General features: G+C 37.1%; 1 protein-coding gene and 1 long non-coding RNA gene across 5 annotated transcripts in view; both read left to right on the forward strand.

The window, feature by feature from the left end:
* The window catches only part of LOC135299350 (uncharacterized), a 41,825-nt gene extending 20,101 nt beyond the window's left edge, over positions 1 to 21,724 (forward strand). The window contains exons 8-11 of one of the 4 annotated variants that reach the window (XR_010361330.1): positions 6,872 to 6,990; positions 11,350 to 11,569; positions 21,293 to 21,388; positions 21,610 to 21,724. This is a non-coding gene — a long non-coding RNA (uncharacterized LOC135299350). Of the gene's footprint in view, positions 1 to 6,871; positions 6,991 to 7,423; positions 9,484 to 11,349; positions 11,570 to 21,292 lie in introns of those variants that run through there. The other 3 variants (XR_010361329.1, XR_010361331.1, XR_010361332.1) reach the window with 3 other exon arrangements.
* Positions 21,725 to 21,934: 210 nt separating this feature from the next.
* The window catches only part of GABRA2 (gamma-aminobutyric acid type A receptor subunit alpha2), a 79,434-nt gene continuing 73,932 nt past the window's right edge, over positions 21,935 to 27,436 (forward strand). The window contains exon 1 of the mRNA XM_064418267.1: positions 21,935 to 21,958. Coding sequence (XP_064274337.1) covers positions 21,950 to 21,958 — 9 coding nt within the window. The 5' untranslated portion in view covers positions 21,935 to 21,949. The remainder of the gene's footprint in view (positions 21,959 to 27,436) is intronic.

The raw sequence follows: 27,436 nt of genomic DNA on the forward strand, positions 1-27,436 counted from the left end.
AAACTGCAGCAAGGAACCACACCAAACTTAAACTGAGATTTTCTAACCTCACGTGCAAAGTTTAAGTTTGGTGTAGCCAGTGTCTGTATTTACATTCAAATACAAATATTTTGGCTATGTGTGTCTTACTTGCTAGTGCTTACTAAAGAAATGTATATCTTTAAATAACTTAGTCCATCACTTGTTTCTACTGATCATCTGTAGGTAAATAAGGGTTTTTTTGTAGACATATAAAGTTAAAAATAATAAGATTCACAGCATTGCACAGGACCTGATGCCATGTAGTTTCATAGTTGGAGTTATATGGATATATCAGTACTGATAATTCAGTGCTATTAGATCCACTTGCATAAAGAGCCATTAGTACTAAGAAGTAATAATTAAAGTAATCAACACCTATTTTTATTAGGAGAGGAGAAAGAAAATGTATCATTACTGTAGATGCTAAGAGGTTAATACTTGTAGTAGGGCAGCTCTGCACAGCTTTCTGAAAAGAGAAGGAAAATTTCTCTCTAGAGGGAACAGGAAAACTGTCTAATAATTCTATTCTTTAAATTTGCTGATGGTTATGCATAGCTAATGAAGTTAAATCAGTAAGAATTTTCCTTCTATTCAGATGAAATAAAGCTCTTAATAAAATAAGTCTATGACATATTGCTGGCTGAAAAATGTCCAAGAGATTTAGAACCATCTTCCCACATGTAGTAAGATTTAATAGCTTGTTCCTAAGCATCTTTTTCTTGTTCATTATTTCCAAAATATGCTCTTTTTACCAAAAAAAAAATTAAAATTGTATTTGAGCTTAAAATTATAAGGAATATTTTTTGCATAAGACATAAAGTTAGAAGAGCCATTTTCCATACAGAATTCAATAATTATTCCAGGAATGTAGGAATCTTAAAAAAAAAAAAAGCTTAAAAATTCTTACTTAATTATATATTCTTGTATTTAATAATATAACTGACTAACATCCTGATTTTCAGTAAGGGAAAGAAAGAGGACCCCAGAAACTACAGGCCTGTCAGTCTCAATTCAGAACCCAGTAAAATTGTGAAAAAGATTATTCAGGGTGGTATTGAAAAAATCTCTAGGACAAAGCAGTCAGTTGTCACAGCCTACAGGGCTTCATGAGGGGAAAGTTCTGCTTGTCCAAGCTAATTTCCTTCTATGACAGGGTAACCCACCTAGCTGATCTAGGAACTGCAGTAGATGCAGATCATTTGAATTTCAGCAAAGCTGTTGATGCTGTGTCTCACGGTGTCCTTGTGGACAGAATGTCCATCCCACAGCTGAATAACCATGTTGGACACCAGGTCAGCAACTGGCTCACGGGTCTGGCACAGAGTTACAGGGAATGGGGTGGCATCAGCTGGGTTCTGGTCACCAGTGGGGCTCCACAGGGCTCCATCCCCAGCCCGGCACTCCTTGACAGCTTCATTAACAGCTTGTACATAGGACTCGAAGGAATACCAAGTAAGTTTGCTGATGACACTAAACTGGAAAGCACTGTTCACTCCTTCAAGGGCAGAGAGGCCCTTAGAGAGACCTGCACAAATTAGAGAGATGGGCAATCACCAGCCTGTGAAGTTTAACAAGGATGAGTGCTGGATTCTGCAGCTGGGATGGGGCAACCCTGGTTGTGTGTATAGACTGGGGAACGAGAGGTTGGAAAGCAGTGCCACAGAAAGGGACCTGGGGGTCCTGGTCCATGACAAGTTGAACATGAGCCAGCAGTGCCCTGGAAGCCAGCAGGGCTAGCCCTATCCTGGGGGGCATCAGTCACAGCATCACCAGCCAGGCAAGGGAGGGGATTGTCCTGCTCTGCTCTGCTCAGGGGCAGCCTCACCTTGAATATTGTGTGCAGTTTTGGGTGCCACAATGTGAGAAAGACATTAAGCTATCAGGGTGCATGCAAAGGAGGGCAGCAAGGATGGTGGGAGGGAAAGCCTTGTGAAGAGTGGCTGAGGTCACTTGGTTTATTCAGCCTGAAGAAGGGACGGCTGAGGAGAGATCTCATTGCAGTCTACAACTTCCTCATGAAGGGAAGATGAGGGGCAGGAACTGATCTCTTCACTGGTGATAGGTGACAGGACTCAAGGAAATAGCATGAAGCTGAGTCAAAGGAGGTTTAGGTTGAATGCTAGGAAAAGGTCCAGAGGGTGGCTGGGTACTGGAACCAGCTCTGTCAGGTTTGGTGCTGGGGCCACCCAGAGAAGTGGTCATAGCACCAAGGGTGACAGAGCTCAGTAATGTTTGGACAATGGTCTCAGGCACATGGTTCGATTCTTGGGGATGGTTCTGTGCAGGGCTAGGAGGTGCAATTGATGACCCTTGTGTGTCCCTTCCAACACAGCATATTCTGTGATTCTATGTCTATAAATTATGTGTTTTTTTCTTATTTGAAGTTCCACAATGTATCCAAATTATCATCTATTTTAAACTAAGGCAACTTGTGCTTTAATACTTTCAGAAACCTTGCTAGTTGACTGTGTCAAACTATTGAAAGAATGAGCAGAATAAGTGGAGATAATGATCCCTATAAATGACCTTGAACTGTGAAGCCATAAATAGACCATAAATGCCATTTTCAAAATATGACATGAAGTTTTAGTCTCATTATACAGTATGCATGTAACTCCCAGAAGTGGTTCAAGCAGAGATGATACATTCCCAGACTATACCAGCTTTACCATGAGAGCAGAATGGGAAGTGAATTATGGTTTCTTCAGTTATAATACCTTAATAAGACACATGTGACAAACTGATTTATGTGTGGAAAACTTAAAATGCTGACTTGTTCCACTTATCACTTGAACTGCTACACTTTATATTTTCACATTTAATATTTTCACATAAACTGGTAACATTTTCAGTAATCCCTACTGAATCTCTTTAATTGCTATATGGAAGGAAAACCAAAAATGTTACTTCAGAAAGAACTGGTGTAGCCCTATGCTTCAATTCAAGTTCAGGTCTTTACATCTAGGAACAATAAAATTTGTTTAATGACCATGTAATTGGCCTTTGTTTGGGTAACAAACAATTCCTGTCAGGAAAATGCTGTCAGTATCCTATTGATGTATGGTACACAAGAACATCCCTTCCTGGCTCCTTTTTGAAGCCCTCAGAAGAGCCATAAAGAGTAAACATTTTCTTTCACTTTTGCTGCTAGGTCTGTACAGCCTTGGTCCAGTGAATATTTCCAATCTTTTTTCTTGCATGTGCTAAAATGTAAGGAGAAATAAAGGTGCTGAATTGCTTGGAACAACTGCACAAAACATGAAGGGGCTCCAACAGAGGGGTACGAGGAGGGCTGCATGTGAATATAACATGAGCAAGAATAGGAGAAAGAGAAATTAAAGTTGTTTTCTTTCTGGAAAGCAGCTGTGGGAAGGCAAATAATTCAGGTGCAGTCTAAAGGAGTAATTTAACAGAAACGAACAAAAAAATGTTGTGTTTTGATTTCTTGGTTCCTCAAAAGTTACTGAAAGCTGTGGGAAGCACATTATTGCAATTTTATATATTTGATTTTTTTGCAGGAAAGGCCACACATTCTTTAGCAATTTATTTCTTGTATCTCTCCCTGGGTTCAACACTAGTGGAATAAATAATTTTCCTTCAAATATATTTTATATCCTTCAAATATATTCAAGTCAATTAATGACTTCCTGCTCTAAGTAGATACAAATAAAAACTCACTGACAATTATAAATTTGGATTGGCTCAAATACTAATATAATTTTAATTTGGAATGTGACTTTCAGCACCCAGTAACTTGTTTCCTTGCCAACAGTAACTATGATCTCTTGCTTGCATCTTGTGTGTCTGTGTATAGAAATACAATATAAGTCTTCAGTAACAAAGCAATAAAGAAATCAAAATGGATAGACAGATCAAATTATGCTCCACTCTGAACATAGCTGAAGCAATTTGCTCTTATGCAGCAGGCTTTGATTATAACTCTAATTCCTTCTTCACATAGTCTGCCTCCTATATTAATGTGTCAATTCAAGTACTCTTTACTCTTGTCCTACATTTGATTAAAAAAGAAAAAAAATCACATCTGGGCTATATAATTTTAGAATAGGCTCCATTAGTCATGGTGACCTTGATTGACCTTATTTTTTGTTTTAGAAATGTGCATATCACATAGTCAAATGAGCTAAAGACCCATTTTCTAAAAGAACTTAGAAATGAGAACGCAATGTTAGTGAAAAGAGAGTAAGCCTGATCTGGAATCAGTGTGTAACATTCAATCATGCAAGAGGGTAGGGAGGACAGGAGGCATGCATAATCCAGAGGATATGGTTAGTGGCATGCAATATTCAAAAATGTCTCTGCAAGCAGTGTGGATACAGGATCTTCCCTTACCACCCTTCCCCTTCCCTTGCAATGTATAGGAAAGAATGTGCAGCTCAGTGTAGTGATCAGACTGTGTATAGGGGAGAATTTATGTACGTGAACAGAGAGCCAAACCTGCACAACTGCACTGCTCCAACATGGTAAAAGTTGCACTGGGACATAGCCTGCTAGGCCTTTACAGTTCCTGATTTAGACACCTGAAATCCTGAGCTTCCCATTCCAGGATGCTAATGATCATAAAACTTTTTTTTTTTTAATACAAATTCAAATAATTGCTTTCCTGATACTCAGAAAATAAATACTATCCACATGTGTGAAGGTGGGGAGGCACATCTTCAAAAGCTGTGAAGAAGATTTTGTCTGTGGTCTTTATAGGGGAATAGTTGAGGGGTTGGTTTTGTTTTCCTCCTCTAAAGAGTCTAAACAGGCTTACATGGCTTTCAAAGAAGAAGTGAAAACAAGTCCAAAACAGATGTCAGGTCCCAGTTCCCCCAAACATTCAGGTTCTGTTATTCATTGCTGAAGTGTGTGGATTCCTATGAGATTTAGGACTACAAAACACATTTCTTTACTGATGAGCCCTTCATGCAGTGAAAAAGTTCTGCCTTTTTTCATTTTTTAATAACTTCAACCTTTGCAAGAAATTAGTTCATTAATAAATGAAGAGGAGTGAATTAATTATGCATTGAAAATGGCAAAGATTGAGATTCTCTGCAAAATTTCTTTGTTGTATGTGCACACACAAACTAGAAATAAGGAAAGGTCATACAGAAATAATTTCAGGAGAGGACAAGAGAGCAAGTGAAGAAACACTTGAAGCAGAGCCTGGGGGACTTGCTGCTCTGGAGAATTTATGGTATTCTGTTGTGTTCAGGGTGAACACAATCTGTCACTTGCTTGAAAATGGGAGAAAAACACCTGTTTGTACTGATTAGTAAATTAGGAGTAGAGAAGAAAGGGATGGAGGTGGCAAGGTAATAATGGGCCTTCCACACATTTAACTTCTGCTTCTAGAAACATAAGAAAATCATAGCAAAAACCATCTCTCTAAATATATAAAACCATTTTGAGCAGTAATTGTCGTGATTCTTATAAAAGTTTTTTATTAGGCACGTTTTTAATTGTTCTTTTAAAAGTACAGTAGAAAATCAGTGTCTGTACAGACTGCAGCAGATGAAATTAAATATCTTTGGATTTAATTTTAGTGTTTTATCTCATTCTATGAAATCACCTGACAAAAATTAATTCACATTTACTTGGAAAGAATAATACCACATGCACCAAAAAAAAAAAAAAAGAAGAGCTGAAGGACTAACAGATTTATTAAAAATAAAAATATCTCAAGCAGTATAGGTATTTAATGACCTGGTTTTGCTTTTGATGGTAAAACATATCCAGGAGTTCCAAACATTCAGAATAAATATTAGGGAAAACATTGATTTAGAGTCAAAAGACCAGATATACAGGCAAAAAAAAAAAAAAAAAAAGTGACAATATGGAAAGGTATCTGTTAAAATTGGTGAAATAAATTTTTAATTACTACAGACACAGTAAAATATAACTTATCACTCCCAAGTGTGTCCATAAAAAGGAAAAAATATGCACAGGGGAATGAAAGAAAACATATCCAGAAACAGTCTTCTCTGCTTTGCAATTTTGGACTTAGGGTTTGTATTATTTATGATGTTAATTCCACAGGCTTCAGAGAGCTTTTTTTCTCAGAAGCGGAATGCCTTGAAAAAATATCTTTGGAGGAAACTGTGAAGTTTCCCTCCTCCAAACCATCTCAGTCAAAGATTTCATCATGGAATCTGTCCTTACGTGGTTACAGATGAATCAGGCTTTGCTGGAGAGTGAATTACCAGATACATAATCAGCTTAAGGTGAAGAAGAGCAACAGAAATAGATAGAGTGACATATGGGAAAAGATAAAATGGCGTTAAAAATGCATAGCTTGGCTTCAGAAATGACTTCATCTGTGATGGGCTTTGACGATAGTTTGCAGCTATTGGGAAAAGTGTGAAATATAAAGAAGAAAAAAAAATGGTGTGAAACTTAGAGTATTTTTGTTTACACCAAGATTGAATTCAGCCATATGTTTTCTGTAGAGGTGGCTGTACATTCCTTTCAGCCTATATCCACCAGATTTTTCAACAGTTTGTGCTCTGTGAATAAAGAGGGTATACAGACCTAATATTTCACTAGGTCTCTGCCATCCATATCTCTGCCCAGATCACATTTTTATAGGATGTGGGAGATTGTTATATTCATCCAACAGATAGCAAGGCTTCCATTGTGACTGCAGGATGTATCCTAATGCGGGCTTGTATAACACCTGCAGAGCCCAGTGACAAGCCATGAACCGTGGTATACAGGAAAGACCTGAAATGCTTAAATTGGCTTGTAAAATGTTATGCCAGAAGAGTGTGGCAGGGCAGGGAATTGAACCTGCTTGACTCCTCACTTCCCATGTCAATGTCACTGTGTTGTACTTTCTCCCTCTCTGTAGTTAGACATGTGGTTTTATTTGGGCCTTGGCATGATGGGAAGTACTGCTGTGGTATGGAAGCAATCCTATGCTATGGACAGAAATATCACTCAATTCAGCACTTTTACAAACAGGAATAGGTAAGCAGTTAGCCTGAGGTGGTAAGTAATTCTATTCCTATGATGATACCTGATTTTCTCCAGATGGACCACAGATTTTTTAATACTTGTAAATCTGTTCATTTCATCGTGAATGCTGTGCCAAATCACAAGAAGCTGTGGTCAAAACTGAATTAGTTTCAAATAATGTCTGCAATGTGGCCAAAACCCTCCTACAGCTTTATCTTCAGGCTTCCCTTCTTCCTGCTTTTTCCTCCCAATTCCTCTTATAATTTTGTTGGTATGTGAAGCTGGTTGTTGTTTTCTTCTCAGTCAGTCCAGGTGGTCACCTTTCCATTGTGGCACTTTTAGTTAAGGGTTGGCTTCCTGGTAGCTGAATGTCTTTTCCCATTAGTTGGCTGTTGCTTGTTAATGATTGAGCTGCTGCTTCATGTTTACCACTTTCTTTTCACAGCTCTCATCTTATTTCTCCGGTTGACATGTCAGTAGACTCCCTGACAGCATCAAGTATCCCCTTGTGTTACCTCTCCTCCTCTTGCTGCTTCTGCTCTTTCCTGTGCCTGGCAATCTTGTTCTTGTTCAATGGGTTTATTGTTTGGAACAAAAGTCTGCATATCCTTGCTGCTTATATTTCTGAGTTTTTATTAAACTGTTTACGTTCTGCTGTATTGTTGGCCTTAAGATGTAGAATTTTCCTAAAGATAGGTGGGGTATTTAGAATTTTTTTTTTCTTTGCATATTTATTGCCCATAGTGAGGCAATGGATAATTCTGGATATGCCATGGTGGTTAAATTATGTATGTTTTAATTGTGCAAATGCTTCGGACATTTTTAGTGTTTCTGTGCCTAACCAGCTCTTTGTGAATTTTATTTGTTAATGGTGCTAACAAAGACTTGAGACTGGACTTTATCATCTATTTCAGAAATGCAATATAGGTAACATAATTAGGCTTCTTGATAAGGAATCAAGGTCTGTTTTCATTTGAAATATATAGGTTAATTAGCATGAAATGTAGATCAGAGACACTGCACAGCAGTGTTTTTAAAATTCTGATGTTCAGATGTCAATGTATTTTTCTATTGACTGTACCAATGAACAAATCAATGGTGTGTTTTACAAAATCAGACTTTAAATCAGTCTGCTACTAGTGTCAAATCTTTTAGAAAAAGAATTGAAGCCAGAGTATTTACCTCAGTGGAGAGCATTAGTCATGCATTAATGGGCTCCTCTAAAATTTTGTATCTGTGTCACACAGTTCCATTTTTGTCAAAAAGGGCTCTCTGCCTGCCCTCTGTTTGCAAGGAAGGTGTCCTAAAACTATGACTGCTTCATGTATGCCTATAACTATTTCTGTTCTGAGGAACAGAATAGCTCTTAGGGAACTAAGCAGCTTTTGCCTTTGTTGCATTGACCATGTTTGTGAGATGAAATGGTAGCAGCATGAGATAAAATGCCCTGGGATATAGTGATTTTTTTTTTCATTAATTTGAATTTCATTAATATTGTATGTGTTCTTTATTGTATTGTTACTATTTATAGTAATAATATGACAGCAATAGCTTATACTAAATTATTACAAAACCCTGGGTTATGAGGGGTCTGCAGCAGCACTTTCTCCATTGCTTTCCTGATCACCAGCACATGACTAAAAGATTAAAACAATGTGACATCTGACATCCAAAACTAGTGCAGCTGGTGGGGCTTGGATGATAAAGCCATCTTTGATTGTCTGAGTCTGAGTTTTGAATTAGGCACTAAGCCAGAAGGAACCTTCTGACTTTGCTAGAAGCCAGGGTGTTTTTTATCTTGAGTCGGTGGGTGCCAGCCCAAGACTTGCACATTGGATAGCTGTGTCCCTGTTACATTTTGTGTCCCTTTTCACAATTCAGACTGCTTGGTTCTTCCCATCCTATGCAGACTAATATGTCAGCTATTCCTTTGTGCTGTTCCAGAGCTTTACCAAGACTCAGGCTCTGTCAGAGCTGTCTGCAGTCATTTGTGTGGGAGGTGTGTGAGGAGACTTACGCATTAACTGTGCTGAAATAATTACCGTATTTGACTTGACTAATAAGTGGTATTTTTTGCAAAAAAAAAAAAAGAAAAAAATTCTGGACAGGGGATAGAAGAGTATTTTACTCATTAAACTCTGTATTCAGTAATTCCACGAAGATGAAAATATAAAATGCTTTGATGTAAAGAAGCAATTACTTCTAAAATATGTAGGAAGCACTATTTATGAAATAGGCACCATTTGTTATGATTTTTTGTGCAAAGTTTAAACTCAGAATACTGAAGTCTTTGGAGAATAAAATGTTAAGTAATTCTGCAGTCTAATTTTTTTTTAGATGCTGCAGTTTCCCTGTGTTGCCATGGTAACATACTTTCTGTATAATTGCCAGGCTGCCTTACAGTGATGCAAATAAGTAAAGAAGTTGTCACATGGCATGACCTAAGCTTATATTTGAGTGGTGATTTACTGCCCACAGAGCAGCAATAACACCAAAGATATCTGTCACCTGCAGGATAAGGAATTACATGTCGCTGGAGTGCTGCAGAAACAAATGGCAGTGAATGTGAAGTGCTGGGACTTGCTGTTAATCAGGACTAGAAGCCCTCCCCCAAGACTGCTCCTGCTGAGATTATTTTTTCTTATGCTTTACGTGAGTGGAGGATCAGAACTTTTAGGGCTAACACCAGCCCCAAGCATGTTATTTAGGAATTTAATTTGTCTTAAAGATACAAGAAGTCTGGAGAAAAGAGGTTTGCAAAGAAAGAGTTATAGCTCTTCACAGCAAAGTCTGGCCTCTTTTCTGAGATTAATTAGTCCTCAGACCAAAGCACTCCTCTCAAAAAGGGGAGAAAAAAAGGGGAGAATTGTGGAAGGGGGAGGAGAAGGAGGAAACCAAAAGGGAAAAAAAGACATTAACAAGTTTTCCTTAGTTTCTGTTTGATGAAAGCAGCACTTACATCTTGCACACTTCAGGATGTTTTTGATGTAAACCACAAATCTCAGTTGTTCCTGGCAATACTCCCTTACAGGAACCCTTCTCTTGGCTGAGCTTTCTGACCTCAGTCCTCACTGTATTGTGATGTGTTATTCCATAAGGAAGAAAGAACTGGGGTAATATCTGGGAATAGCTTAGTGATGAGCCCTGGGCATTTCTGAGAAGCAGTCTGAGAGTGCTCATTGCCACATTCAGCTCAGGCTAAAAATGATTTTCTTAAAATACAAATTTTAACACATAAAAGTCAGAAAATAAATTAAAACCCCCAAACCAATAAGCCACCACAAAGTGCAGTTCTGCCTCAGTCTTGGCACTGCAAGAATTCCCTACTTGCTCCAAATTGCCCATTGTTAGGACACGGTAATTAGCTCAAATGTTCTGAATACCATTTGCTCGGAGGCTTTCCTCTCTTATTGGACCTCTTTGTTCTTTAGTTAAAGATGGATTCTGCTAAAGCTCCCTCTTTCACTGCCTGAGCATTTCTGCTAGGATAGGTGCTGGGGGATTACCCTATATTTTTGGGAGTTTTAGCAGTTCTTTCTGTAAGAAGTTCTTCTGGTCTTTGTTAAAACCATATTGTCTCTAGAGTGAGTTTCTGTCATTGTGCTCAGTAGACTTTCTTCTTGGTTTTCTTATGCATGGCTGTGAACTTCCTCTCTCGTGAGGCTACATGAACACCAGTAGTAAGAATGATGATTTTTCATCCCTTGCTACCAGGGGTTAGATTTAGTTCCTCTTTCCCTCCAAATTTGCCTCTAATTAATTAGAATTGTAGCAACCTCACACACTTATTTCCATCATGCTCCTTAATTAGTCTTCCTGGCTTCTGGCTCTTTCTTCAAATATTTTAAGGCTGTAAGAGAACTTCATCTCCCTAGATTAGGAGGAGTATTCATTGCCTATGTGCAATATAGAGTTTGTGACTTCCAACTTCGCATTAGCTTCTTTCTCAGAGACTGTATGTGGCAAAATAGTAAAAATAAAAAATCTGACATCCCCTGCTTTCTGGGAAAAGGTCATGTCATTGCAATATGTATGATTGTAATTGTGAGTTATTATGGATACATCATGACTGTTTTCTTCCAATGAGAGGAAATGTAGAATAAAAAAAAGTAGAAGTGCAAACTAGGAGAGCTACTATACATAAAACTACAGGATAGATTCAAATTGTGTATAGCCCACAGCCTCATGGGAAGCATAATAATATTTAATATTTTTTTCCTCTTCCTTTGCCCCCTCTTTCTTTTTTTTTTTTTTTTTCTTTGAGGAGAAAAGTATGGTAATTGAATAGCTGTATTTCAAATCATGATTGGATTTCAAGAGTCACTTTTTGTTTTGAGAGTATGGTTGGTCTTTGTACTGTCCTTTTTGCAGGAATGGATTATGGATCCAGCTGGCATGACAGAATACAAAAAACAATGTCTGAGCATATCTGACAGAGAATATTACCTAAGAAAAACTATTATACATCCCTCCTCTGCAGGAACTGTGAAAACATCACAACAGAAATTCTGAGCATGCAAGCTCAAGTCCATAGACTTATCACTGACACTCGGGACAGGATAATTCAATTTTTATTATTCAGGACACACAGGTAATGCAATATCAGATTCTTCCTTTTTTACTTGTTTTAGAACAAATAAAAAAATGTATTGTCTGAATGAAAAATGACCATGCCCATATTAATTCTCTATCAAGCTTGCTTTAAAACTCTGGTTATTTTAAATGTGAGAGTTACAAGAAAAAAATAGTCTTTGAAGTTTTTGTACATGCCACCATTTAATCAGGAAAATCACTGCAATTCAGAATTGTTCTCATTATAATATTTTACACATCCCATTAAAAAGAATGTATAAGTTGTTTGAAGGAGGAATGATTTTGTTGTTGTCTCTATAATGGCAGATTGGTCTACTACTTGTACCCAGTGCTAATAAAGATAATAGTCTATAATTGCTATGTTCAATAAAATTCTTGTAAATGGGAACACATAAAATTATTGTGTGAACCTCAGTAAGGTAGATGAAGACTTGCTTATGTGAGTCTGTTGGGGGAAAGAAACGAGTATTTCAAATATGAGACAGGAATGTCAAATTGCAGACTAAGTTTCTTTCCTTCCCTTTCTGATTATATTCTGTTTTGCCCTTTTTCACATTTTCTCTTTTTTGTTGTCTATCTTCTGTTGTTCAAATGAGTCGCTGATACCAAGGGAAAATATGAGATATTTTCAACTTATGCCAGATCCTGTTTCATCCTTAAAACATCAGCAAAGAAATACTCTTCTCTCCCTACTATTTCTGAAATAAAAACTCAAACAAAACAACCCAAATATTATTTATTTTTTAACTTTTTAAAATCAGCCTAAATTTCTATTAGTCATAGCACTGAAAATAATGAAGGAAAGCTGTGGATTTACATCCTGAAAATTGCATTGATATTTTTTTAGATATCTTTCTATGGGACTTCAGTGTATGCGATCCACTCTTAGGAACAGACTGCGCAGACACAAACACACAAAATAATTGCGTGCATTTATCTCCCACATCACTCTGGTTCTGCCACTTTTATGACATGAATGCAGAACAGAAACCCAGAACCTGAGGGGTTCTTGCCCTGCTGTTCCTATCAAAGTGCTATTTAGTATTGGGCATATTACAACAACAGCTTGTTTCCACGCTTGGAACCCCTTCTGCAAACTGAGCAGGAAGCTATTTCTTACAAAGTCGTCTCCCTGGGGTGTCCTAAGGATTAATTGCTGTAAGTGCAGTTCCTGGAACACATAAAGTTCCCTGTAAGTATCCATCATTACATGTTACATCGCTTCAAGTACTTAACCATATTAGTTTTTCTTACTTAAGTAGCCCCACTGATATCTGTTTCTATTAATTATTTTTACTATTTTCCATTATTCTTAAACACAAGCTAAATTGCTTTTGCTCTGGGAAAGCAAATTCATCAAACAGCTGCTTTCTTCTGTATTTGAAGTGTACATACCTCTGTCTTTTTTCATTTCTTTATTCTCTTATGTTTATCTTTGTCAATAAACTTATTACTCCAGTGATTTTCTGACTCTTACTATTTGTATTAGGAAATAGTTTAAAATATTGGAAGTAGACAATTTGCACAACCCAGTAGCACAGAAATTATGAAGAACAGAATCAAAAAGCATCACTCATCCTTGCAACTTGCAGAGGTTTCTATACCAGTTTGAAGAATAAGAAAGGAAGATGTGGCAATGAAGATTTCAGGAAGCTATGACTTGAGCTGGCATGAAAAAAATAGGTGTGTTTTTTAAACTAATTTCATCAGCTACTAATTAATTTAGCATCTAGTTAAAATATTGCTTAGAAAGTTGTTCTTAGAACTCACTCCTCAGCCACCATTTCTCTATTCCTTTTATTCACTAGAGCTTCTTCCTTTCTTCATGTGTAGTCTTACATACACAGACAAAAATTTTCTGTCCTGGAGTCCTATAGGCAGAGGGTTCCATTTCCTGCATTTTTCTGATTTCCCATTAGCATTCCTAGTGTATGTACGGAGGTGCCTAAACATAATTAATATATTTTCCAAGAGTCAGTCAACCCATCCTCTTGTCTCCACTCTTTCCTCTAAAAAACTGCAGTGACTTCCTCCATTAAGTAAACAGAGTTTAAACAACTCATTTGGTTTAATCTGCAAGAAGAAATAGGTAGAGAGACCTAATGTGATGATATAAATTAATTCCTCACCAACAATGAAGGTACGCCATTCTTTCTGCTTATGTGGTTGCATTTCTATCTTCAGGATTTTATTTGTTTCATTCTCACTAGCCATTTTTTTTGTAGTATTAGAAATGTCAGGATAACTCCAAATTTAGGAGTCTTCTCTCTCTCTCCTTATTTAAAATAAATAAATGCATTGGTAAGTGTTATCCTGATGCTGGTTAATTCCTTAGGACATTCATGGCTAGTACAAGATAACCCTGGTTCCTGCTGTATATGAAATGCTTCAACCAAAATGTAATCTGTACCTTCCCTTGTCTTAAGAAGCATTTACTAGAGCTAGAAACTAATTAAGGCTGAAGTCCACATATGTCTAAGCATGTTCCTTAGCTTGGGGACTCATGTAGTTCTATTGACTCTACATTCTCATCTGTAGCCTTAAATTTGAGTACATTGATGAATCAGAACAAATTAGGAAGATGCTGAAGGGGGGAAAAAGGTTAATTTGCTCTAAATGAAAGAAAATACAAAATAAATTTTGATTTTGGGAAATATATGCAGTCCTTTCCCACTCCACAGAAAAAGCCTCAACATATTGCACTTGCCAAGTACCAAAGGGATATTAGGGACTTATTACCTTAGAATTTAAAATCTGCCTTTGATTTGTCTTAGTTCAAAGCCTTGTAGCTGTAATAAATTTCTGAATTACCTTATCTGGCTTCTGATATGTCCTTGGCAAGGACACATATTTGAGGCAAATTAAGATCTTGGACATGCTATAGGAGAACACTTATCCTGGGATTCTGTAAATAAATACCTTGCTTATGAATTTAAACTAGCCTATATTCATGTATCAACGTATTCATGTCTCAGAATATGACAAAATATTGAGCATATGAAGTTGCCCAGAAATCACAGATTTTTGGTACACCAAAGATCATGACCCACATTTTTTCTGTACAAGCAGTGATACATTACTATGCAGCCAATGCTCATGATTCAACAGGAGAACTTCCACACTCCCAAAAAATTATACAAAAATAATTAGATGATTTCAGCAGTTTTCCCTGCCCTCTGGAGGGGAAGCATAGCACTAGGGGTTTTTGTGCATTCTCTCATTTTTTTTCCATGGAAGAGTATCCTCCACTGTAGCAAGGGCAGCCATCATCTGGCTCCAACCAGTAAAAAATGCAAAGCTGATCAAGTCTGGCAAGAATTGACCTGGGTAAAAATAGCCAGTGTCTCATTTACTGTGCTAAAATGGTTGCATCAGGAGAGTACCAATTACAGGTGTGCAAGATGGAAACATCTATGTTCTTCATGCCTCTTGGAAATCTCATGCTTTGCCTGGATCTGACCATTCTCCTCCCACACCAAGAGTCTTAGTTGCTCAGTAAAGAGCCTGAAGTTAATCTTTCAAATGTGTCTGTAATTCTTCCATGGCACCCTCAAAGTTGCACTATATGTACAATTTTACTGCCCTCAGATCACCTTCTATGAGTGCGGATATGGTTTTCTTGTGGCAAGTTAGAGGTTGATTAAAGAGCATGCAATTAACTGTTCTTCAACAAAATGTTAAGGTACAGTTTTAGTGGCAACTCTCGGGTTTCTGACTAAATTAGGTTTTCCAGTAGGAACCTCTGTGGATTCCAAACGTTCATATATATTAGCAGAAGTTAAGCGAGATAAAGATTTTGGCATCATGAATTAGAATTGATACATTATTTTTTACTTTACAGTTTGAGCCTGTGCCCTTATGCAAATTTATTAAAGAATATTCCACTGATTTTGAAAGGCACTGTAATAGGGTGATCTGTTCTCTGTACACATAGCGGCATGTACACATAAGACCTGCTGTTTCTGAGAAATCAAATTCTGTGAAGCATCATCAGCCTTGGCTGGGATGGTGGAAGAGAGAGAATATAGGTGTCCTAATGTTGTGATTATCTGCCCATTGAAAGGCATGTTTTTATAACAGAAGAAAGTTTAGGATCAGGACAAAACTTGTGATGACTTACCATTTAAAGTACTTTATGCATAAGCTGGGGTCAAAGGTGATGAATTATTTGGATTCTATCTGATGTAGCTCTTTTGTTCTTTAAGCATTATAAGTTTTGACATTAGAAACTTCTTTTCCTCTCATGACTTACTCATCATAGTGGTTCACTAACTGATGGCAGTGATCATGTATCATCCTTCAGGCACCGAGTCACTCTGGAAATGTAGATTTCCTGGCTTCTTCTCAAGAGAACAAGAGAAGATGGGAGAATAGTCCTTAATGGTGTATTTCTTAGGATATCAGTAGGAGAGAAATTATTATTATAGATCTTAGGGTTGACATCCCAAATAGCTTTGTCCTTACAAAAGATGAAGTCCATCTCTGAAACTCTCCCTCTGGGGCAGTAATGACTTGCATAAGGAGTCTGAGATACCTCTACCAATAGCCTGATAGCTTTAAAAAATCCAATGCACTCAACTGTTTGCATTAACAAGGAACTGCAGACTGATTACATGTGATCATCCATTAGGCTAAAAATTCCTAAAAGCAAGCAGAAAAACCCCAGGCGGCCAATGCTTTTCAATAAATAATGTAGAAAGATTGTGAACCACTGTGGTTTGGTTATGGTCCAACTATTTACTAAGTTTACTAAAAATGGATGTCATGACACCTTTTGGGCACACAATCCATTCTGGAAAATTTATATTTTTCTGATCCTTTTGCTCTTGGCTGCACTGGAAGGCATCATCTTATCCTGTGGCTTTTCTTGTCACAATAGATGAAAAAAGTTCTTACTCTTTGTGGTTTTTTACCCAGTCTCTTGTGTAAAAATAAGTTTGCTACTCGTATCTTGATATAAAGCTTTCTTCAGTCTTGTACTCACTTCACATGTGAGCCAAATACCACAAATTCAAGATAAAGCCAGAAGTGTACATATTCAGATTGTAAATGAATCCTCTTTCTGCAAGGTATGGAGTCCTTTCCTCAAGCTGACAGTTCAGTCAATGGACTCATAGAATCAGAGAATATTCTGAATTAGAAGGGACCCACAAGGGTCATCAGGTCCAACTCCTGCCCCTGCCCAACCCATCCCCGAGTCACACCCTGTACCTGACAGCATTGCCCAAACACTTCTTGGACTCTGTCAAGCTGCTGCTGTCACTAGTTCTCTGGGGAGCCTGTTCCAGTGCCCAGCCACTCTTTGAGTGAAAAACCTTTTCCTTTTATCTAACCTAAATCTCCCCCGACTCAGCTTTGTGCTATTTCCTCATGTCATGGTCACGAGACAGAAGGGATCAGTGTCTGCCCCTCCTCTTCCCCTCACAAGGAAGGGGGACACTGCGATGAAGTTCCCCCTCAGTCTCCTCCAGGATGGACAGACCAAGTGACCTCAGCTGTCCCCCATACAGCTTCCTCTTAGGATCTTCCTGGGTAAGATTCTGTCCTGACACTGGGCTGAAAAGAAAGTTCACTGTGGCTAGTCAGTGGTTAATGAGAAACAAATTCTTCAAATAAGAAGTAAAAAATATGACCTAATAGGTAAATTCCTTTATGCACTACAGTTTATATAATTAAACACTCATTCAACTGTGGGCTTGATTTATTGCAGTCCAACTCAAGAATATACAATCAAGTTATAGTCTTGCCTATTTAATTGATTGATGAGAAAGTAACTTGTTGGAATTTAATAAAACTGAAAGCAGCAAACATTTTCAAAGTGTTATTATCTGTCAGGGATATGGATTATAAAAATACAAGATGACCCTCATTTTTTACTGGATTCCAAGACCCAGGCTGCTTTTCATGCATGGCTTCTTTTTATTCTTTCCATAGTAAATCTCAGTCTTTCTTTTTCAACAGAGGCTCAACATATTGAGGCTTGAAGTCTCATATGTTGTGAGCACTCAAACTGCTTTATTGTCTATTTTTCAAAGATTACCATCACTTTTCCCCTTTTCTCACAGAAAAATATAGCTGCTAATGTCATGTCCCTTCACTGTATCTAGGAATATTTTGCTGTTACTCTTTCTTGGAGTCTCTATATTCACTGCTTTCCATCATAACACCTAGAATAATTTTTCAATTAAATAGGTAGCAAGAAGAAAAATCATTACCATTCTTTATTTCTTATGATATTTGTAAATGTTAACTAAAATTCTTTGTGCAAGTATTTTATTATATGTGCATGTGTGGTTATGACCATTGAAGAAATTCTTCAGTCAAAAAAAGTCTCAGAGCAGAAACCATATATCTGCTGGTGACACAAAACTTACTGTGTTTTTTAAGTGAACACAGTATCACTAGGGCTTCACTGCAGAATGTTGCTGTATATTGTTCAGTTACAGATAATAAATATCAATATGGTGTCTAGAAAGAAGTAGCTGAAGGATATACCGTATTTATTCTTGATTTTAGAGAAAGGTGCAGAGTAATATATTGCCACTGTCTTTGCCTTTTGAAAGGGATTTGGTGCTGAGGTATTATTTTTACTTTGAAAACTTTCTTAGAACAAATTTCATTGTTAAAAAAGCCATGCTCTACATATCCCACAGCAGTAATTTAATCCCAGTCCTTTTAAGCAATAATCACCTTTCATACTCCCTCTAATGAGGCAAGTACTTCAGTGTCCAAGAGCAGGGTGAAGGCTCCATTCCCCATGACTTGTGATTGATATGAGTAGGTCTTGGCTCTGCAGGCCTGAGGTCTCAGTTGCTGATCCATGAAGGGGCTGGGCTCTTGGCTGAAGACTTAAGTCACAGACAAGTCCAATTTATGTATGCAGAGAAAGAAAATGTTGCTCAGCTACTAGCTAATAAACCTGATACTGCCATTCAAATTACATTTACTATCACATCTGTGAATCTGGCTGAAGTTTTGGATAAAATCATGGAGTGTGTTTCCACACTTGTTTTCCTTCCATCAAATCAGCTATTGAAAGAAAATGGAATTTTATCTGAGTTGTTGCATGACAAATACTCAGGTCACATGCTGGCAGCCTTGCATTCCAGGTACCTCTAGGATCAACCAGCAATCCTACTGCAGTCTTAATAATGAAGATGTGACCTCAGAAAAAACAAGATTGAGACTCTCATGAGTACTTGGAAATGCAATTCTCTGACATAAAGACCCCACTAAATAGTGAAAGTGCTAAAAACTTTTGAAAGAGTGTTACAGTTAGTATATTACTCCTTTTGTAAAGATCTTGGATAGGATTTAATGGAGAATCTGACTTTGGTTTAATTGAAACACATCAGAAGGCAGTGTTCTGGTGTTGTTTAATTACAACAGAAGGAAAAACAGCAATAGCAAAAAGTACTTGAGCAGTAATTTCAGCAGGTACATCAGCAGTAATAAGAAATCTCATTCTTGCTTATCATTGTCAACAGGGGGGACATTGTTCCTTCAGCTCTTTCCTGTGAATCACCAGATTATCACAAATCAGTCCCCAAGTGCTATTTCAATAGCATGAATTGGAGAGATGAGCAATTTGCTGATGTACTCTCTATCTGTTAATTTTAAAATCTGTTCATTTAAAATGTCTTTTTCCAGTGGATAATATGGAAAATTAACTCGGTGTGTCCTCCTGTTGCTGCCATAGGCACATTATTTCTGGGGAGCAATATCTTCCAGACATACACACTACAGAGATTTCCACCGCTACACATCAGCACAAAGACTACAATGCCAGTTGTACTGATTCCTGTGCAATAGTGAATGGGAAAAAAGGAACTTGAGATCCATCTAGAAGCTTGAAATGCTTAAGTGTCCATGTAAAAAGGATGTTCATTTGGAATGGAGAGAAAATTGAGCTGAGACATGTGATAGGATGGGATTTCCATCCATTTTCTTTAAAGATGCTCAAGCACCCTGATAAGAGTTAGCTCACACTGGTCACCACAGTTCAATGTTAAGCAATGAAGACACATTCCAGTTTGGTGAAGGTTTTAATTGCAACTAAGCATAAAGACTCAAAATATTCTAGGTGTCTCCAAATTCTTTTGAGAGCTGAAATAAAAATTTCCAAGGGAGAAAGTGATCTTCTTTTCCAAGCTCTTAAAGAAAAAGTTATATTTTTGCATAAAGAAATAAAAAGCTTTCCTTCTAAAACTTATTGGGTGTACTTCACCCATGCTCTTCTGCATAGCAGTTCTCATGTCAAGGCAGTCTCAAACATATTTGAAAAGACAATGTTATCAGTTAGAAAGCCAGTGTCTATAGGATGGCAAAGTGCTGGGTTCTACTGAATTGAAATGTCTGATTAGAAGTCCCTTTTTTCCTTTTTGAGATAAATAATTTTCAAGGAAAAAGAAAAGATAGATAATGCAAATAATTTGGCATTCCTATGTTCCCATCTCTTATCTGATGTTGAAGCTGAAACCTCATTTTACAGTCAAAATAGTGTCTTTTGAGTAGGACAAGGATAGTGAGCATGCTATGGATGTATTTCAGAGAGCAGTTGAAAAAGTCAATCAATTCAAATAAAGTTCCCTTCCTTCCTCATTCTGGTACCCAAACATTTAATTGACTCAACTAAAGCTATTGTAAAGTGTCAATCTAAAATGTTAAAATGAGATTATTGGAAATGCTTGTTTAAATCTCTTGACTGCAAGCAGGCAAAAATTATCCAAGCTGTAATTTTATAGCACAGTGTTGAAATTTGATTATATTTAACTCAGATTATTTACCCTGTGTAACTCGTGTGATCTTTGCACAAAAAGCAGTCATTCATATAGTCAGTAGTGCCACTGGGATGGAAGCAAGTATTGCAAACAAGGGCAGTATGATCACAAGAGTTCACTGGCAAAAATACTGATGATATGAAATAGCAGTCATGTCTCTTGAAACCAGAGAGAAAAGATTTCTGTTGACCATGATGACTGAATTTATTAAATGGCTTTTCAGTCGACTTACTTTATTGTTAAAGGTTCTAAATGAATGCAATTTACTAATGTAGTTGGTTTCAAATATATCTGACATATTTGTGTCCCTGGCTTGATGAAATATAAGAATTTTTTTTATTCTTGTTGTCTATTTAAACTTTTATTTGGACTGTAGTACTTATTAACCATACAAATGCACCATAAAAAAGGCTTAGAGGGTAATAGCAGAGCTAGAACTATAAATTCAGAGGAAGAAAAACATAACAATGCCTTAATTTGTCTCTTCCCTCACTTGTTTTAAGAGCTGATTATTTAACACACTAATTCAAACTTATTAGTCATATTAAAACTTTACATAAAATAGTATGCTCAGCATCTTAATATATTGAAACAACAAGGGATACAATCTCTTTGAAGTGGCTGGGGAGACATTTGCTTTATATTCTAAAGTGAATTTTTATAAAACTCCTACATGTGAATGAGAAGTTGGGTTAACAGCTCTTTTAAATACTCTTGTGAAATAGCTTTTAAAACCAGTGATTTCTTTGCAAAAACCTCTACACAGCACAGCTTGAATTTTCATGCAACACTTTCCTGTCTCATGTTGCATAAGCCATTGGATTTTAAACTTTTTCTCCAAATAATGTTTTGTATGACTTGTGTATGAGACACCTTTGACAATAGGAAGTATATTACTCTGCAGCACAAGAAATTCAAACACAAATTAATTTATTTTACAGCTATATTATTTGAAGAAATGCATTGATTAAAAGGATTTGCACCAGTGGGGAATGGAGTCTGTCACCTATAGGCAGAAGCTTGGACATTCAGTTCAAGTAAGGATCTACAGATTTTGGTGTTTCTATTTTGCTAGCTATTTACATGCTTTCTGCTCTGCCAAAAGCAGAATGAATGCTGAGCTTTTCTGTACAATTGGAGCAAGTGTCCTTGAAAATCCAACATACCCACCTACCACTCTTCATTCAAATTAGACAAATCTGAAGCATATGGGGAGAAGAAAGAGTAACTTAACTTTTCTCTCTCTATTTTTCCCCAGGCATATTCTTCAGAAATCTTAGTGAGAAGTGCAGAGTAATGAAATGAAAACCCTGTGTTTGTGTGTGATGGGAGGTTATTTGCTTGCTTGTTCTTGGGTTTTTTTTTTCTTTTTTTTTTTTCCTCCAGAACATATCCCTTCTGGAAATATCTTTGAAGAAACATGACTTCATAGCAATAGCCTTGAATCTTCTCACAATCTCCATCCTGTTTGGTCATTCCCCTTGTTTCTATATAGCAGCCTGTGATCCCATAACTGAGATGGAGTTTGGTCTCTTGTATGTTGATACACGAGTTCCCATAGTGTCACACAGATGTAGGACAGTGACCAGGGTGCCATTATGGAAGAGGTGAGTCAAAAGGTATTTGTCAGATAAATATCTGCCTAGAAGGTAAGAACCAAGTGACTCAGTATTTTCTAAAAATATAAAACAGCTTGATTTTTAAAGTAGTAAGGTCAGTAGAAGATGTTTGTAAGTAACAGGCAGCTGTTCTGGACATTGTTTGAGCTCTCCCTCTTTCTGCATGCCCCACGTGTTGAGGTGCCTAACATGAGGTCTGGATTCTGCTTAAGTCCTATTTTGGATACAGCCTCAAATGCCTCTCTCAGCACAGGGTGCCTAGGACCGAGGGACTGTGCACATACCAAGGACTGTAAAAATGAGGGACAGAGTTTGGCAGGTCCATTTTCCTCCTGGGTGCCCTATCTGAGGTACAGCTGCACATGCAGAAGGCAAATTTGCTCTCCAGAATACTACTCCCCTGTCTGTAAAGTACATGTATAGTGTTAAAGTGATTTCTTGAGTTTCTTGATATGTTTGCACTTCACTGACAGAAATAAAGATATTCTAGCTGAATAAAGGAAGAATTTCTCATAGTTGTATCCCTTTAAAGTGAACCACCACTGGCAAAGCTTTGATGGGGAAATACAAAATTGTCTTCAATATATGTGTATAAGTAAATTCTCACCAATTTAATACTGTTTAAATGGGAATTATATCCTTCTGTCTTTAGGAAGGCCTGGAAAATCAAATGGTACAATTAGAGTCACAGGACACATTCACTGGTTGGTTGCAATCAGGATAAGGCTTGGACACCATAGTAGATTTTAATTTGTAAAGTCTATGGGTTCCTTCTCAAAGGTTCTAAGAATGGAACCGTGAAATGTTTGCAGGCTTTAATTCACTATATATCTCCACAGGGAGGGTTTTAGAGGCCTGCAAATTGAAAATGTTTGAAACCAAAGTGCACTAGGTCATTATATTAAAGGAGGGAGAGAAGGATGATAAAAATACATATTTCAAAGCCCCTTTACTGGAAGCATAAAAGCATACAAGTTAAAACAGACATCACTGTGTATTCATAGTATTGAGAGAACTAGTGGTCCAGCCTGCACTTGTAAAAGGAAACAGAGAATGTGCAGAGAGGGCCAAAGGCTTGCCTGGCAGGTAAGGGAGGAAGAGGAAGGGAAAGGAATGCTGGACACTGGCTGAGTAGTATCAGCCTACATACAAACAGCCTGGATATTGCTGAGATTTAGTTGTATTGTAGTTCCTGAATAATCAATTCATTTAAGCCTGGAGAAATGTCTTTTGTCATTTTAAATCTAAATAAACCCCTTCATCCATTAGGGCACGATGCAGTATTTTGAGGTGTGTGTGCATTTCTTGAAAGCTTGGGCACTTAACTGCATCTCCAGGTGTACAGCTTTCGTGCTGCAGTTTAGTATCAAAAGCAAACTCCTCTACCTAGCAGCAGGGCTGTCCTGGAAATGCCTTTCTGACATAACTAAAGCAGCTTCTGCTGGGCATAGCATGGCTCAGACATCAGCAGTCCCTCTCCTGGCCAAGTGTGTGAACAACTATTCCTCGAGCTCTAGGAGACATTTCCCTTTTTTTTTTCTTTCCCACATGCTTAATTGCTTTTTTGCTGCAGAAAGACATATATTCTAACTTCAAATTTTATGAACGTCCTACTACATTTATCCCTGTATTTTCTTCTTTAAAATAGGGGAATTGTCTTTTATGATTTTTACAAAATCATAAAATAACATTTTGCAAAAGCTTTTCTGTATTTCTGGTTTGTAATTCTGGATGAGGATCCGGAAGTGTGTTAATAGAAGTTGTAAGCTACTCTGTTAACTGTATCTGATAGTAATAACAGACCAAAGCAAGAGAAAAATGCTTCTTCTTTTTATTTATACTTATCTATTTATCTTCTTCAACTAATCAAGGTTAAAAACAAGGCTGTAGAATTCACTGGAGAATACACCCCCCTGTGAAACAAGGAAAAGAGGGAGTATTCCTGACCACTGAAACTGGCTTTGACAGATGATCACACTGTAGGAAACAAACAAATGTTCAGTCCAGCTTCAATACAGCAACACAACTGTATCCAATCCAGCTAGTAAAGAAGCTTTTTCAGTGGACTAAATACTTCTGTCCCTCTTCTACCCATGTAAAACTGAACCTTCTCTACCAAAAAGCATTTTTATTCTATAATTTCTTGTTTCAATGACATACAATTCCATGTCCAGGTACCTCTGAATCTCTGGTTTCTACTTTTAGCCTTAGATATCAAAGTTCCTAATTGAATTCATGAGATAATTTTCTTTCCTTATTATGGTCTTCTATTAACCTTTCTCATTTTTCTGAGATTTATTATCTAATCTTTGCTTGCCAGTGGCTGGAATACATTTGCCATTTGCTCTTGAGAGTTCTGGGTACAGTAAGAAAGATATGCAATCTAATCACATTCATTTTTAAATGACTTTGGTAACATTTTTCATTAATTTTTTACCTTCCATCCCTTTTGGGATTGAAATGAACAACACATATCTGCTTAATCAAAATCAGGCCTAATCAATCACACTTTTTTAGAGTGTAGATATATATATATATATATATATATATATATACACACACACATATATGTCATGGCTTATTCTCTCTAATAGAGAAAGAATAAATTTGAGGTAGTAGCATATCAAATAAATTATGGTGATGCTGTAGGGCCAGTAATTTTTACTATACAGCAAAATGATAATGAGATGCTATGTTATTAAAAAATACTTTTAATAAATACTTTGACAGTTTTGTAAAAATCCTTTCCTGTTCAGCAGAAAATATCCAAACTGGATCTTCATCCATGTGTACATTTTTATGAGACAGTTTGAGACACCTCACTTATTTCTGACTTCTGTCAGCATGTATCTTACTCTTTTGAGGTATTCAGAATATATGTTTTTATAAAATATACAACTGTGATGTCACTGAATCCATATTGAGCCATATAAAGGGAAAATCCTAATCTTACAAAACAAGGGAAAGAACTGTAATTGTTCTCTATGTCTTTTTGGAAGAAGTTTGTCTCAACCAGCTAATAAATCTAAAAAAAAAAAAAAAAAAAAAAAAAAAAGGAAAAGTAATTAAGTAATTTTGTGTTTAAAAGCTCTAGAGCAGGCATGGTAACATATTTTAATACTATATCCTTTTCATAACCATAATGAGCTGACATAGTGTGGGTGCCTGGGAAAGGGCAGGTTTCATGTGTAAGGAATCAGTGTACACATTATTTGTGCAAAACCACAATTTTCTGCAAGACAGCTCCATCCAAAATCTGGACAGTGATAGTATTTAAATATCTGTGCAATAGATGCTACCAGTGATGCCAAACTAACACCCATCACCAGTGTCTGTAGGCACTTATTACAAAGTGTGCTCCTCAGTTTTGTACCATATTTATTATAAAATTATTACTCTCATTGATTTTTTCTTCTACCACCAAGCAATAGTGCTGAAATATTCAAGATGTGTAGAAGTAAAATAACTCACTCTGCTCCTGCCTGTAGTTTTCCCAGTCAAAACTGCCTTTCAGGAGAAAATAGAGTTGAAGATGATAAAAGAGGGGTTTCCAGTATTTTCAAAGTTTAGTCAAAGAATGAGAAATATATCCCAAAACAACTATCCAGAAAAAGGATATTCAAACAGCTTGTTGGCTCCCTTTTTGTTACCAACAGTTGTGTTTTTCTCTCTCACAGTCTACTGTTGCAGTTGTTCTGCTTTGCTAGAAACCCTCTATTTTCATGGGTACCTCTATTCGAGACCTGTGGTTACCCACTTCTTTTGTCCTTCAGCAGCAAAATCTCTTTTTTGCTTTGATGTTTCCTAAAGACACCTTGTCAGAGCTTCCTAACTTTTTTGCCCCTCTTTCTTCAGCCTTCACTGTAGCAGGCACAAGGAAAAAACTCTTGACTTTCTTCTGTAATGTAAGTAATCCTGTCATTCCATTGCCCTTTTGAACAGATGTTCCAAGTTTCAATTCCTTCTTCTGATGCACCCATTTAAAAGCTGATCATTATTATTATAGGATGCCACATAAGCATTATATACTGAGGTACTACAACTTTATTTCTCCTGCAAAAATCCTCCTGGTGAGTTCTAGGATCATAACTGCTTTGCAGTGCCACTTTACATCAGTGATTCAGAAGCACCTCTTTTCTCTGTTTCTAGCTAATGAACACTGAATTTAGGAACAGTATAAAAGAAGCTACTTGCAGACCTGGGACACACTGGGCTGAAGATCCTGACACAGCTGGAGCATCCACCAGACACACCACCTGAGGGGTGCCCAGCATATCTGCAGCCCTGCACGTGATCCTTTGCAATCTCCCTGCATGCATGCCCCTATTGATAGTGCAGTAGTAGTGGTCACTATCTCCTGAGTAGGCTCTTAGGATCTTGAGGAATCTTTCCCTTTTGTTAACACAATGAAAGCTCTTCCTTTCTCTTTCTCAGTTCTTTTTATGCACAGATTTATTTCTGTTCCACTCTCCTTTGATGTTTCATGCCTTCTGAAGAGAATATAGTCATTCACAAGGTCTTAACTATTCAAGGCCATAAACACTTCATTTTAAACTGTTACCCTTAAAGTCTTTGAACTCCCCTCAGTCCAGCATTAATTTTCCTGGGTTACTAGCCTTGAGTTAATTAGTTCTCTGTGCTCATTGCTCACAGCTTTGATTTGTTCTAGAGGTTTCCTTAGTTGCTCAGAAAAAGATTTCTTCTTTCTCCATGTGAGTGAAATGTAAAAATGGTCTTCAGTATTCTGCAAGATTATTAATTCAGGAATATGAAAATCATATTGTCGTTCTCTATGGGGAAACCTATTATTATATCACCATTAAGTACTGATTAAATATACATTGTCCTTGTATAAATATATTATGTTAATAGTCCTTCCATGATCTTATAATACTTCAGGATTATTTCAAAACCAATACATGTAGAAAATTCCATTTTTTTAGTTGATAATGTATTAATTTTCCTCTACCTCCTCAGTCCATCAGATCACAGGTACAGAAAAGAGATTGTGGACCATATGCAAAACTTTAGATCTTAAATATCTTTCATAAATACTGTACGAAAATCATTAAGTTTTTAGGGGGACTCATCCTGATACATCCAGTATAGAGCAACCTGCAGAGAAATCTGGGTTAATAGCACTAAAGCCATGGAGTTACCTACCACTGAGTGTTCATCCTGCCATCCCAAGGCTGCAAACTTTTTTAAGCAACTTTTGTTGCTCCTATTGCCAAATTCCACACTGTTAACAGAATCTGAGCTGCTTTGAAGCTTCTTCACATTTCTTTCCCAAAAAATTGCAGTATACAGATGCTCTCACTCAAGCACAGGTATTTAGGTGGAATATTGTGCTAGTTCCTGTCATTCTTCTGTGAAACACATCCAGAGGACTCACCTTCAAAGCAGTCTCTGAAGTGAAAACCTTTGGAAAGAATTATGGGTCCCATGGAAGTCATGAGAATTGGT

Source organism: Passer domesticus, chromosome 4 (genome assembly GCF_036417665.1).
Source record: "Passer domesticus isolate bPasDom1 chromosome 4, bPasDom1.hap1, whole genome shotgun sequence".
Taxonomy (NCBI): Eukaryota; Metazoa; Chordata; class Aves; order Passeriformes; family Passeridae; genus Passer; species Passer domesticus.